General features: G+C 40.5%; 1 protein-coding gene across 1 annotated transcript in view; it reads right to left on the minus strand.

Annotated features, from left to right (window-relative positions):
• The window catches only part of LOC107679955 (leucine-rich repeat serine/threonine-protein kinase 2-like), a 62,807-nt gene that overhangs the window by 32,246 nt on the left and 15,216 nt on the right, over positions 1-15,345 (minus strand). The window contains exons 19-31 of the mRNA XM_016475685.1: positions 9,454-9,718; positions 8,087-8,269; positions 7,741-7,847; positions 7,595-7,658; positions 7,302-7,510; positions 4,023-4,273; positions 3,736-3,884; positions 2,186-2,279; positions 1,727-1,913; positions 1,467-1,648; positions 820-1,043; positions 600-727; positions 235-453 (exon numbers count right to left, since the gene is read on the minus strand). Coding sequence (XP_016331171.1) covers positions 235-453; positions 600-727; positions 820-1,043; positions 1,467-1,648; positions 1,727-1,913; positions 2,186-2,279; positions 3,736-3,884; positions 4,023-4,273; positions 7,302-7,510; positions 7,595-7,658; positions 7,741-7,847; positions 8,087-8,269; positions 9,454-9,718 — 2,262 coding nt within the window. The remainder of the gene's footprint in view (positions 1-234; positions 454-599; positions 728-819; positions 1,044-1,466; positions 1,649-1,726; positions 1,914-2,185; positions 2,280-3,735; positions 3,885-4,022; positions 4,274-7,301; positions 7,511-7,594; positions 7,659-7,740; positions 7,848-8,086; positions 8,270-9,453; positions 9,719-15,345) is intronic.

Below are 15,345 nucleotides of genomic sequence, written 5' to 3' on the forward strand. Positions count from 1 at the left end.
AGTATGTGGAAAATAATGTGTTTTTTGAACCTTAAACCGCATAAACACATTTCATTACACCAAATACACAAAATAATGTTCTTTTTAGCAACATCATATGACCCCTTTAAATTATAACCAACATTTATATTGACTACTTTAATGGGGCTTTTTAAAAGTAATCCAATTTATTGGTTTAAATCAATGATAATATTTGCTAATTAGTGCCAAGAAAAACTACATTTTGTAAATCACCTTGAACCCAATGAGCTCCCGACTGATGGCTTTGCGCAACCTGCTGATGGAGTCAGACTCCTGACAGGCACATAGTATGTGGTTCTGTTTGATCACTGGAAAGCCCGGTTGAGACAGCAGCTCCTCTTGCAGCTTCAGAACACACTCCTGTAGGTGGTGCTCTTCACACACATCTGCATGAGTTCCAACCACAATCACAGGAGACTGTCCAGCTACGGCCTGAGAAAAACACAGTATAAGTATATATATCATGTTCTTTTATAATCTAAACCAAATGTTCCACAATAACAGTTTGGTCTGGTTTTGTATTTGTACAACGAATCTTTTGATACTACTTGCTAGAAGGAGCTAAATGTTAAACTTACTTTAACGTTAAAGAGCCAGGGTTTGATAGTGTCTATCTCGCTGGGTCCTTTACTCAGGTCATACAGGACTAGATAGAGCGCCCTGGAGCTCATAAAGTGAGGGTGAAATCCACTGTACTCTTCACCACCTGCACAACATCAACAGAAAGAGAAAAACCTGCTATTTCCTATTGACATTTTTCCATATTTGATATGATGCTAGCATTGTGCAGATGCTTACCTGAGAACTCCCAAACATTCAGCAGCATGTTCCTCTTGTCTTTGTTTTTGATGACCCAGTCTCTGACGCTGACGCCGACGGTGTGCGGATCAGATCGCCACTGAGAGCGTTTGAGTCTCATCAGCTGATGAATCAAAGAACTTTTCCCGCTACATGGGCTGCCGACTACAATGAGTTTCATGCGGTAATACGGGACAGCTTTCTTCAGACGCTGCTGCAAGAACCTGTAAGAACCACAGCGTTCACATTCTGAACCAATAGAAAAGTCTCGAAATAGCTTGACAAGATATTTGCATTTGAAACAAGATATTATAGGTGGCCATATTAAAAGGCACCTCCCTAACTTTTCTTAAAACTTAAGTTTCTAGGAAAACAGAACAACATTTAAACTGTAATAGCTGGTATTATAAAACAGCACTAAAAGATAAATACTAAACACAATATAATCAGAATTCTAAGATTTACATGTAACAAGTATACAAGAATATATTATTTGACAAACAAGATCGAATATTATTGTCTGACAATACTGACCCAAAAATAAAATAAAATAAAATCTGAACAACACCACAGATATGGCAACTGATCACTGATGCATTTACTGTACAAGCTAAAACGCAAGCAAGGAATAATGTCTAGATTTAGACCTGATGATGTCTTTGGTTTTGTTCCCAATGTGTTTGAGGTCCATCTGGAGCTGCAGACCGTCTAGAGGTAGATCCCATAAATGAACCAGCTTTCCCATCTCATCAGGGAAAGAGCGCAAACCTTCATTCTGACTAACATCTAGAGACGTCAGGTCCTCCAACATACCGATCTGAGGAGGGATCTAAAGCACAAAAGACAAACAAACAAATATACCAAAACTGCAGTGTTCAGTTGAATCAGAGCGTGTTATGAATCATACCTCAGTCAGTTTGTTGGAGCTTAAATGAAGTTTCTCCAGTCTGGCCCACTTGTACACCGGGCCGCTCAGGTCGAGCGCAGAGATGTGATTATGACTGAACATCAGCTCTCTCAGGTTTGCACCGACCCAGAAAGATGGACCCGGCAGAACACTAATACTGTTATTTTTCATGTCCACCGAACGCAAACTATCCAGAAAAAGAGTTTGTGTATTCAAAGAAACATTCCAGGTTCAAAACAAGTTAGGCTTTATTAACAGCATCTTTGACCAGTTTATATTAATTCATTATACAATTATTAAGACTTTTAACGTGTCTCATGTTAGCGTGTACAGTATAATCTTGAAGTCTTGTGGTTGCAGCATGTATTTTAACATTTATTCTGGTGGAATACCCTGCCACACAGACTTCAACTGTAAGTGCATTACTGCAGACACGATGCAGAAACAAAAAACACTTACTTTGGCAAGTTGATGACTATTTCAGGAACAGTTGTGAAATTGTTCTGTGATAATTTAACAGTGGTTATCTTTGAAGGAAGGTGTGACAATGAACCTGTATGAAAACATGAGTGTTAATAACAACAGTAGTGATAAACAAAACACAATTTTACAGAATTATCATTTTCATGAAACGCTGTTTAAAAACTATTTCACCTCTGTAATGTGACATGGCCGACTGAAACTGAATATTCAGAGAGAAAATAAGCAGTGGAGAACTTGATATTATCCCACATGAGCTGAATGGATGGTGAATAGTAAGCACCCAATACCATTTTGTGGCGGCTTCTTTTAATGCTGTAGCTCTATGTGCGTTATATTAATTGTTATCTGCCATCAAATTAATGTGTAAACTACAGGTGCATCTCAATAAATTAGAATGTCGTGGAAAAGTTCATTTATTTCAGTAATTCAACTCAAATTGTGAAACTCGTGTATTAAATTAATTCAATGCACACAGACTGAAGTAGTTTAAGTCTTTGGTTCTTTTAATTGTGATGATTTTGGCTCACATTTAACAAAAACCCACCAATTCACTATCTCAACAAATTAGAATATGGTGACATGCCAATCAGCTAATCAACTCAAAACACCTGCAAAGGTTTCCTGAGCCGTCAAAATGGTCTCTCAGTTTGGTTCACTAGGCTACACAATCATGGGGAAGACTGCTGATCTGACAGTTGTCCAGAAGACAATCATTGACACTAGGGATGTCAATTTTCGATCATTTCCATGATCGATCGTCGTTTCAATTAATGATCAATTAATTGATTAATCGTTAACCTTAATGCTGCAAAACGCGTCTATGCAGCCCGGCATGACAGGATGTGCAAAAGTTACTCAAAAAAAAAAACAACCCCACTTTCTCACCCGATTTAAAGGGGATTTAGTCTGAATAAAATGCTAGTAGCAGGATTGTAAAATTAATAGATGTGATTAAGATCATTTGATAAAATAAGAGAATTCGTTTGAGATCATTTTACTTAAGTGACTGTTTCCTATGCCGTCACGGGGACCGCTGAACGTGCCTTCTGTAAATGGTTTCGTGGTGCTCGTTGTTGTATTTTAAAACACAATTGCAATGTTTTCAGCTGACATTATGGCATTTCAAATAAAATGATCCCAAACGTAACTGTGCTTTTCCACGACATTCTAATTTATTGAGATGCACCTGTATTGTAAAGATTTTTAAAAGACTGCATGTAGCTTAAAATGTTATTTTTCTTAACTAAAACTAACACTATTAAATAAATTAAAGCTACAGTACGTAAAAATATAAAAAATACACATTACAAAAACACCTAGACAAATGATTAAAACAAATTAAAATTATATACATGAATAATAATAAAACAAAACAATTTGCCTACTGACTAACATTAACCGACAGCCTATGTAGGTAAGCTGCTGTCAGCCAAAAAGGAATGTTGTTTCAGAGTTGATTCAAGTCAATATATTTTGATGAAAAATTACAAATATTTTTTTAAGAGAGTAAAGAGGGGAAAACTTACTGATTTTGTTAACTGAAGCGATGAAAGTTTCCAACTTGAGACATTCAGTGAGGAAATTATCTGAAATGATTTTAACTTGATTCTTACTGATGTCTAAAACTTTCAATTCAGCCAGGCGGAGCGGGAGAGACAGTTCTGATATCTGATTTCTGAAGAAAAAAAACAAATGCAGTCAATTTGTACAACCCTTTTTTAACTTGCGTATATCCAATAAGAAAACCATAAGAATAAATTTGAGAAATTACAGTAGACCAGTGCTCTAGAAAAACTATTATCCCATAACCTACCCCTCCAACGAGAGCTCCTCCAGTCTGTCCATGGCCTGCCCCAGCTGGAAGGGGAAGACGGTGATCTGGTTGAAGGACAGGTTGAGCTGGCGTAAGGCTGGACTGAGCACAGTTGGGTCCAGCAGCAGAAGAGGACCAATGCAGTTGCGAGAAACATTGAGTGTGTTTAATGCAGGCAAACCCAGAAGTTCCACAGGAAGTGACTGCAGTTGGTTACCTTGAAGATCTAGACGGGTAAGACTTCTTAAATTCTAAGAAAATAAAAAATTCACAACCGAATAAAACTCTTTTAATAAATTGCTGGGAAAAATGTATTGAGTATGGTTAGGAAATAATCCCCAGATTAAATGATGATCCATATCAACACAAAACAGACAAAACAACAATCAAAACAGACATTAAAGATGTACTTTAATTACTAGCTAGATATTTACTAGATACTAATCAGATTATACAGTTAAAGCAGTATTTATTTGGCACAAAAAAAACGCCATTACCCTATAAATCAATGTAAGTTACTAAGTTAGTTTTTTAGACAAAAAATGTCCAAACAAATTTAAGGGTAACAAGTTAATTGATGTTCAAAAATAATAAACAGATATAATACAGATAAACAACTAATAAATGGCTTAATGAATATTAGATCCCTTTCTATGAAAGTGCTTTCTGTAAATCATATGATCACAGATCATAACCTAGATGTGCTCTGTTTGTCAGAAACCTGGCTAAAACCAGATGATTACATTACTTTAAATGAGTCTACCCCCTCCCCCAAGATTACTGTTATAAACATGAGACACACATAAAGTCTTAGTTGTTGGTGATTTTAATATAAATGTTGATAATGAAAAAGATGCATTGGGATCAGCATTTGTAGACATTCTGAACTCCATTGGGGTTAGACAATATGTCTCAGGACCTACTCATTGTCGAAATCATTGACTTGAGTCTCAATTCATCAGCATATCCAATAGCACAGAAAAACTTGTTGTAACAGAAACTATAAACTCTCTGTTTTCTAGCACTTTAGATATGGTTGCTTCTTTAAGCTTACAGAAGATTAAGAACAACAGTCCAACACCAAGGTTTAATGACTACACTCACACCCTAAAGAAAGCAGCCCGGAAAATGGAGCGCAGCTGGAAGAAAACAAAACTAGAGGTATTTCGTATTGCATGGAGGGAAAGTACTTCTACATACAGAAAAGCCTTAAAAACTCCTAGATCTGCTTACTTTTAGTCCCTTTTTAGAAGAAAACAAACATAACCCTATTTATTCATTACAGTGGCTAAATTAACACAACACAAACATTTCCCAACAGCACAGCAGTAATGACTTTATGAACTTCTGGAACTTTTATGGAGTTTTGGTTCCTTGCCACTGTCGCCTTTGGCTTGCTTAGTTGGGGACACAATTTCTGGCAATATTGTTGACTTGATTGCATAGACACTATTTGAAGAGAACTGAACTGAGCTGGATGATGACATTACTGAATCAACAATGAACTGACTTTAAGTGAAAAATCTACTGTTTACTATTGTCCTCTTGTAGTGTTAAACAGCACACGTTTTTCCTGTTTAACACTGTAAAGATGCTTTGACACACAATCTGTATTGTATAAAGCACTATATAAATAAAGTAAAGTGACATGTGGCCAAGTATTGTGACCCATACTCGGAATTTGTGCTCTGCATTTAACGCATCCAAGTGCACACACACACGAAGCAGTGGGCAGCCATATTCCTGCGGCGCCCGGGGAGCAGTTGGGTTCGGTGCCTTGCTCAAGGGTCACCTCAGTCGTGGTATTGAGGGTGGAAGAGAGCGCTGTACATTCACTTCCCCCGCCTACAATCCCTGCCGGACCTGAAACTCGAACCTTCAGGTTCAAAGTCCGACTCTCTAACCATTAGGCCACGACTGCCCCCAGGTGACTTGAATTGACATTTTAAGTAATGTTTTGATAATCTTCTGTTGTGATTTAAAGAAGCACACTTGTTTTGATGTAATTGCCTAACAAACTAAAGCACATAATCTTGATTATCTTTTTAATAGTAGAATGTTATTTCATTACATTTGAAGTTAACATACGTTAAATGTACTTTATATATTAAATTGCGACATAATATGTGTAATTACCCAGTATAGCAGACCCTCGCGTAATTGTAAAAACTGAAGTATACTTCGTCCTTAAGTGTATTTCTTTTTCACAAGGGAACTTAACCTAATCTCATTTGTTATGATTCCGTTCATAATACTAGAACTAGGGCTGCAGGATATATCGTTTCAGCATCGATATCGCGATGTGTGCATCCGCGATAGTCACATTGCAGGATGTGCGATGTTTAGTATACTGACCGTTATATTTATACTGATCATTTTCTTTGCTCACACACAGACACCGTGTCACCGGACGCGAAATCTGTCGTGTCGTGCCGCCCCACGCCGCAATAAAGTCTGTCTACCCTGGACGCGACAAAGCGACCATCATTTGAACTGTGTGTCAGTACGTCATAAATAGAACACAGTATCAGTTTACTGTCGGGGATTTGTCACACCGCACCGCATCCAGTGTAGACAGCATCACTGATTATAATGGGTTCATAGAATTTTGTCGCGTCACACCAGTGTAGAGCCACGCAATTGCACGTGAACTCTGAATTCCGCTCACTTCCACGTCTATAAATGACACATATGCGCGAAATTATGTCAAAATGCATGTCTCTGCAATTATCCTTGTAAACACAGTTGCTTATGGCTTAGGTGAAGGTGAAAAATTGAGAAAGAAAATGGATGTGTGAGAAAATTTTGTAGCTTTAACACAGATTTATTAGATTTAATTTATACATTGAAGACTTTTCAGTGTTATTTTACATTTGATTATTTCTGTACCTGAATACTGTTAGACTTACCTGAAAAATGTAAAGCACTGTTCATTTCATTTGTATCTTTGTTCAGTTATATTTATCTATGCTTATAATTTGTTTATTTCCTATGCTGATTTACTCACCTACAAAATCACCCCAATCATTGATTTTTTTTTTCCAAATAGAGCTATTCAAGTCATCTGGTGATTTTTTTTTCATATCGCAATATATATCGCAGAAAAACAAAATATCACAATGTGAGTTTTTTCCAATATCGTGCAGCCCTAACTAGAACTGATAATAACTAAAATGTGCAGTCACAATATTTCTGTGAACATTAGAGAATGGGTTTCAAAAACTGTTTCATGTTGACTTTAATAACACTGCTTTAATCACACTGTCAAAATGTTTCTACCTGACAGAGAACACTGGGAAACTCTGATAGATTGTTGCTGCTCAAATCAAGCCGTAGAAGGTTTTCAATCTGCTGTTTGAGAGCGCTCACACCCATCAAACAGGACAGATTGCCCAGCTCATTCCCTGAAAGGTCGAGCAGACGGATGGGTTCTTTGTCCACGGCCAGAGGAAGAGCAGCAGGAGTGGAGCTTTCAATAAAAGCCTGCCCTGTACATTTAAAACAAAAAAGACAGATGTAACAAGTGAACTTTTTAGGACTAGTTATCAAGTCAGACAGCTCTTAATGTGTACCTCTAGTGTTAGAGTTAAACCGCTTATGTAGAGGGACACTTGGATCTGTCTCACCATGGCATCCCTGTAGAAAGACATTAAAATGGTTAAAATCATTGTTAAAATCCAAGCACAAAGAACACCAAAAGTGTGTCTGTTTCTGGTACCTCTGAATTGGCACGTCTACGCCGACTGTGATGTCTCCAAGCAGGTTTCCTGCCCACTTCTGGGGAATCACTGAAAAGCAACAATCCTTGTGAAGGCCCATCGCTCCCTACCAATGGAAAACATGCATTCTTTCAGACAAATAATATAGAAAATGATATTATGCAGATTAAATTAACTTGCATTTATAGCTATTGCATTCATATCTATATTGATTCTGAATAATTCAATAATTATCAATACATCCAAATATGTTCAACAAATAAAGAGGTTGAAAAGGCAACGAAAAATGACCCACATCCACTGAAATGACTTGTTTGTCATGTATTTATGCGAGAATCATCTTACCATCACTCTCCATTTCATCAAACATAAAGACCAAGCTTTCATCTAAGGAAATGTGTGAGTCGTCACTTTCCTCATCTGTGAAATATTCTGATGTGCTGGCATCACTCCGTAATCTACCAACTCCCAAAAACCCTTTGTTTCTTTGGAGTGACAAGATCTGTCTGGCCAAACGCTGACCTTTACCTTGAAAGACACAAGGACAAGATTTACCAACAACAGTCAGGCTGATTTTAGATTTTAGTTAGTAGATTTCAATTCTCTACATACTGTACTGTGTATAAAGTGCAAAAAAAAAGGTTAAATCAGTGTATTGAAAATAACAAGGATGTTATTTATGCCATATGTTTTACTGGAAACCATGAAGTGACAAGTGATTTCAACTTGGCAAATTTGAAACTTTCTGCGAAAGTTCTTTTTTTAATGCAAAATATTTACTGTATTTATTGTGTATGCATTTCTCAACCATGTGGTAGAGATATCAGTTAAAGGGTAAAAAAGTGCACTTTGTAATGTCAAATCAAAAGTTTTATTTTAAAGTACATTTTAAATCATTATGTTTTAATATTTTTTTGTTGAGCTTTAAAGTACAGTTACAGGTATTTTGATGTGTTGACTAACATACTCAAATACATGTAAAGTACTTGACTAGAATTTTAACTCCAGTGTGTTATTCGATACAAAATTTCAAGTTACAGATTTCGATTTTTAATGTACTAAACTGCAACTTCATTATTAGAAATGTGTAATTAAAAATATATATTTAAATACATGACATACAAGTTTAAATAGAAATTAATAGAAATTACAATTAAAGTTCAGCAATTAACATATTTTAATTTAATTGCATAAATGTGCAATTAAGTATCCAAAAATATTACATTCAGTTCATACTCATGTATATTCATGTAAAGGATATTATTTTCATAATAGATACTGTTTTTAAAAACATGATATACTTTGCTAGTTATGTACATTACATTATTTTTGGGGTGTGATAGAGAATAAAATATTTTAGGTATTGAAGACACTTATGTTTTGTGTGTGTGTGTGTGTGTGTGTGTTGTTATTCTATTATAATTCTATGTATTCTTGTTTGTGGCAGCCATTATGTCAAAGACAAATTTCCTTAGGGACAAATAAAGTAATCCTAATCCTAAAATGTTTTATCCTTTTTTTCTGATATTCTAAACTGTTTTTTTTTTTAATTATTATTCTCAAAACTTCTTTATTTCGGGGCAATCTCTACTGAAGAAATATTCTGAAATTGTTATAAAGAAAACAAAGCCAGACTGAAGTAAAAGTGGTCATGGCTCCAGAACATGTATGTCAAATACATGACAACTGCCAGATCATGTGAACAGACTCACTGTTCTTCTTGTTGATTGGAGTCTGGGTTTTGCGCTCCGAGAGCAGAGCGCTGAGCCACATCGCCTTCATTTTTCCGAGGCGGAAGCTCCCGAGGCACAGGGCATTGTTGGTGTGGTCCAGCCCCAGACGGGTGAGGAGGAGGTTGACCGCAAGGTCATCGCCCCTCCTGACACACACGCTCAGAGCTCCACGTAACTGCTGCTCATGAACACCTGCAGAAACCAGCAGCTCCAGCAAAACCAGAGGAGCCCCCCGATCACAAACCTGCACAAACACAACACTATTAGAGATAAAATTACAACCATGCAGCTGACAGCTACAGTACCACATCAGATAGTGCACTATAGATTTCCTGAGGAACAATTCCACTCATTCTCTGCTATAGGAGAGGAAGAATTGTATAAACTTGTTAATTCATCTAAACCAACAACATGTATGTTATACTCTCTCTCTCTCTATATATATATATATTTATCATCTAAGCTACTAAAACAGGTGCTTCCAGAAATCATAGATCCTCTTCTGAATATTATTAATTCATCATTGTCATTAGAAAGAAATAAAAGAAAAGGTATTATCCTCACAACTATGTTCTTTCTTAGAGAAATATGGTATCTGTGAGGATTTCCAATCAGGATTTAGACTGTATCATAGTACTGAGAATGCTCTCATCAAAGTTACAAATGAGAGCAGTTACAAATGAGAGCTCTTATCATCCGATCGTGGTTGTATCTCTCTATTAGTGCTACTGGATCTTAGTGCTGGATTTTACACTATAAACCACAACATTCTTTTGAATAGACTAGAAAATCATGTTGGCGTTAGTGGAATTGCATTGGCATGGTTAAAATCTTACTTATCGGACTGTCATCAGTTCGTAGCAGTGAATGAAGAGGTGTCATACCGATCACAAGAGCAGTATGGAGTACCTCAAGGCTCAGTACTAGGACCGTTGCTTTTCACAATTTACATGTTACCCTTGGGAGATATCATCAGGAAACATGGTGTTAGCTTTCACTGTTATGCTGATGATACTCAGCTCTATATTTCTTTGTGGCCAGACGAAACCAAAATTTGCAAAACTAACGGAATGCGTAGCTGATATAAAAAACTGGATGACTAGTAATCTCCTACTGCTACATTTTGAAACGTTAATTATTGGACCAAAAGCCTCTGCATGTAATAATCTAGAACACTGCCTAACACTTGATGGCTGCTCTGTCAAATCTTTGTCATCAGTTAGGAACCTAGGTGTGTTATTTGATAGCAATCTTTCCTTTGAAATTCATGTTTCTAGCATTTGTAAAGCCGCATTTTTCCCAGCTTAAAAATATATCTAAATTACAACCTACGCTCGTAATGTCAAATGCAGAAACGTTAATTCATGCGTTCATGACCTCTAGGTTAGATTGTTGTAATGCTTTATTGGGTGGTTGCTCTTCGTGCCTAATAAACAAACTCCAGCTGGTCCAAAATGCAGAAGCAAGAGTTCCCTTCCGAGGGAACTTCAAACTGCGTCCTCTAGAGGTTGCTATGGGGAATGCCTTCAGCGTGACCAGTGTCTGAAGCATACATCTAAACACAACAATAACATTGGCCGGCAACAGCCTGTGACGTCATCACCCGGTGCGACCACAGTATAAAAGGGCGCCGGGAGAACAAGACATCCTCTTGTTCGTTTGTTTGAAGCCTGCATTTCCGGTAAGAACAAATTATTCTTCTTTACCATGGCGAGCACTAGTAAGGCGTTTAAGAAGTGTGTGGATCCGTGTCCTCGTTATTTGACACCTGATATTGCAATGTCCTTGAGGGGGCAGTTTCCTATGAAAAAGCTCCGCTCTCGTTTGTCTCTCTTTTCGCGCTCATCAGTCACGGACAAGAGTGAGCTGCTGGACGATGATGCTATCTCTTTTGCATCGTCTGATCCAGCGGCTAGTGCTCTGCTGGCTACAAGCCAGGATGAGCAGGAGATGTCAGATGAGGACGAAGAAGTCGAGACTGAGTCCTCCCAATCCTCCTGCCCCGCGTATGATGAGCTGCTTGAGGTAATGGCTGTGGAGATCGAGAAGGCTTGGAAGAATCCATTCTCATCTCGCATCCATAGATAGTTATGCCAACATCGAGGGGATGCGTGAGAATGGTTATGAGAAGATGCCCCCTGTTGAAGAGATGCTGACCTGCTATCTGTCTATTGGGGAGACATCTTCTCTTAAGGCTTCCTCCCTGCTGTCCAAACCCCTTCAGGATACATCTCGTTTGAATTGGCAGGGCATACGCGTCAGCAGGTCAGGCTGCAGCCTCGTTGCATACCATGGGTGTGCTTCAGGCTTATCAGGCTGATCTGCTGAAAGACCTGGATAAAGGTCAGGGTCTATCCCCTGATGAGATGGCTGAGTTGCGTCGCACCACAGATCTTGCTCTCTGTGCCACTAAGCAGGCCGCCAGTGCCATTGGCAGATCAATGGTGGTTACGGAGAAACATCTGTGGGGGAATCTGGCGGATATAGGGTACAAAGAGAAGGGCTCTCTTCTTGATGCACCAGTTTCCCCATCTGAACTTTTCGGCACTTCCGTCGAGACGGTGGTCGAGAAGTTTAAGGAGGCCAAGACGTGCTCGGCTGCCTTTAAATCCTTCATTCCATGAAGGTCAAGGTCTGAGCCCGAACAAGAAAGGGGTCCTGGCCCGTCTCAATCTAAGGATCAAAGGCGGGCTCAGAAGACTAGTGTTGCGACTCAAGCCCCTCCCCCGCCTGCGGGGAGGGCTCAAAAGGGGCATGGGTCTAAGGGTGACAGGCAAGATTTGAGGGAAGTGATCCAGACTAGGCGTTCTCAACGCTCTCGTCTGGACCCGAGTAAAACCTGAGCCATCTACTCACCTCCCTCTGAGAGTATAACATCTGCTCTCATCTTCCTTCCCTTAATTCCCCTAAAAAGCTTCCCTCCTGACTGAGGTTAGGTAGGAGCCTCCTGCACTTGCATTACAGTCTCTTATGCTGGGCCTATGATGTTTTGGCTAGTTTCTATGTCTCATAGAACTACCTACTTATGGTCCGGACCCTAGTGCTCTTCAGACTTCGCCTCCAGCCTATATCCATGATCCTGAGTCATGCGCGGGAGCCATGGTTTGTGAGTAGGATCCATTTCATCTACTCTACTGCTAGCTTTTGTGTATTCAATACTAGCCTTTTTTCTGCAGTGCTACTCGGACCTGTTTTGTTTTCTGACTTGCTGTTGACTGATTATAGTGATCGTTTCACTCATCGGTACTGATCCAGCTGATCCAGATACTGACACGCAGCCTGGGCTTCTGCGGAGGCCTCCCAGCATCAGGTCCCCTGTGGAGGCCTCCCAGCATCAGGTCCCCAGTATAACGCTGCAACCTCAGGACCTGCGGGTCCTTCACGCGGGCTAGTACTCTTCTGAATACATGCTTTGTGACATACTCCCTATCCTCTGGCCAGGGTGCGCTACTTATCTCTCACCCTGAGGGGTCTCCTGAGATTTGAGTCTTTCCTTAACCATCATGCACGTTCTCTGAGCTAGAGCTCCTCTCACTGAGGCGTTGAGGAGCTCAACGCTCCATAGACGGTCAAGCCCATGGGTCCTCCCTGTCACACTGCCTTTATGGTTGAACCAGTAATTGTCCCTCTGTGGAGTGGGCTTGAGTACACTGCATTCCCTGAGGTACGAGGGATTTGTGTTTCTGTGGAAACCCCTCTTGTATGCTTCTGCGCTGAGGAGCAGTAAGCTTTGTACGCATGAATGGCTATTGGGTCCCGCTATTTCTTCAGATTCTATCGGGTCTGGTTGTATGGGACCCATGCTCTCTATTGAGACAGCGAGCATGAGACCATGTCCAGCTGCACCAATGGACTGTCTCTTATTGGGCCCTGCTTGGTTGGCCCTTCCAATCTAGCACCGCCTTCTGGTCAAGCTGAGAAGTGCTCCCCTCACTGTGAAGGTTAGCTATGAGTCGCTCCCAGTATGTGCTGTAAGGCCCCGCCTCAACTTGAGAGCCGAGAGCGCTGCTCCCGAAAAACCCCATTTGCAATGAACGGAGTGTTAGGCCCATCTCTGTTGCCTCCTGGGTCAGTTGCCTTTATTTTGGGACCCTGTTGTTCCCTGTAGAAATGTGTGATCCCCTTCTAGCAGGATCCCATTTCTGATGTCCCATTTGTGATCTATCTGCTCCCCGGACATGGCTGTGCTCTTCACTGCGGGAGGGTCCCTTTGAGCTTGCCGGTCTGGGTGAGTCCTCCTCTCGACTTGAGAGTTAGGTCCTCTGACCCTGGGCTATTGATCACTTCGGTCGAGCTGGGTTCCTCTCTCTCCTCGCTAGGGGTTGAACCCTCCTCTCTTGAGCTCTGTGGCAGTGACATCAGGTAGTTGGGCTGCTTGCTGCTCCCCTAATAAGCTGCCTCTATTTGGGTTAAGCCAGGCAGTGCTCCCCTCACCTCGGGGGGTTGTCTTTGAGCCTGCCGTTTGAGCTCCATTGAGTAGCAGCCTCAGGTTGTTAGGCCTCTCACCGCCTCCCTGTTGAGCCACTCTCCTTGTGGGTCGAGCTTAGCAGTGCCCTTGGGGGTTTCATACGAGCACACCCCTCTCAATCTGAGTGTCCGAGTCCCCCTTCTATTTTTGAAGTTGGGTCTCCGCTCTTTTGAGCTCCGGATAGCAGTCATGCCAGGTAGCTGGGCCATCTTCTGCCTCCCTGGCGGGTTGCTTGTTAAGTGTGCCCCCCTCACCATGAAGGGTCTCTTGCAAGTGCGCCGCTCCCTTCTGGGCATCTGTGAGCAGATGCTTCGGATTCTGTTCTGTGAGCGTGCCACAGTCACATAGGGTCCCTAGGCTGGCTTAATACAGCCTCGGTTACACCTTAAGCAATGGTGTTTCTAAATCCATGCTATGGTAAGTGCACACGCTGAGCTTCTGTGCACTTTCTAAAATCCACATTGTGGTAAGTGTGCACACTAAGCACTCTGCACACTTTCTAAAATCCTGTATGGTAAGGGTTACGCGCTGTCAGCCTCGTTCCCTTTCTCTGAGTTGGTTTAGGCCCCGGTTCTCCCCGGGTGATGACGTCACAAGCTGTCGCCGGCCAATATTATTGTCGTGTTTAGATGTATGCTTCAGACACCGGTCATGCTGAAGGCGTTCCCCATAGCGACCTCTAGAGGACACAGTGTCTCGTTCCCTTCTCAGGGAACCATGGTTACATACGTAACCTGAGACGTTCTTACTAGAACCAGGAAGTATGACCATGTTAGCCCGATTCTGTCAGCTTTGCAATGGCTCCCTATTAAAGGGGTCATATGATGTTGCTAAAAAGTACATTATTTTGTGTATTGGACGCTACAGATGTCGCGTCGCGGCACAACAGCTCTACACTGGACGCGGCAAAGCGACCGTTGCAAGTCATTTTAACTTTGTGTCAGTACATCATAAATATAACAAGGCATCAGTTTAATGTCGGGTTTTGTCGTGTTGTGCCCTATACAGTCTGGTCGCGCCGCGCCGCATCTAATGTAGACAGCATCACTGATTAATTATAATGGTTTCTACTGTATTTTGGCGCTCGCGTCCGGTGTACATGGTGTTTAATGTCGTTGGTGAGGAGGAAAGCCTGTGTGTGTCATATGTCTTAGCAGACAGCATGAAACCCACAAAAAAAATTAATAAATAACAGGAGAGAGAATAATAATAATAACAGTTATTCTCTCTATTCTATTTTTCAACGTTTCAAGTGATGCAGGTGTTTTTTCCCTGTAGGTTTTTAAAATAAAACAAAAGTATACATTTTACATAATGTTTAGTGAAATTATTTGGTAGTCTGAGGTGGTCAGGTCAGATTTTTTTATAGGTTTAAAGGGGGGGCATGACAAAAAAAGTTTGAG

The sequence above is a fragment of the Sinocyclocheilus anshuiensis genome, unplaced genomic scaffold (assembly GCF_001515605.1).
Source record: "Sinocyclocheilus anshuiensis isolate Anshui unplaced genomic scaffold, SAMN03320099.WGS_v1.1 scaffold528, whole genome shotgun sequence".
NCBI lineage: Eukaryota > Metazoa > Chordata > Actinopteri > Cypriniformes > Cyprinidae > Sinocyclocheilus > Sinocyclocheilus anshuiensis.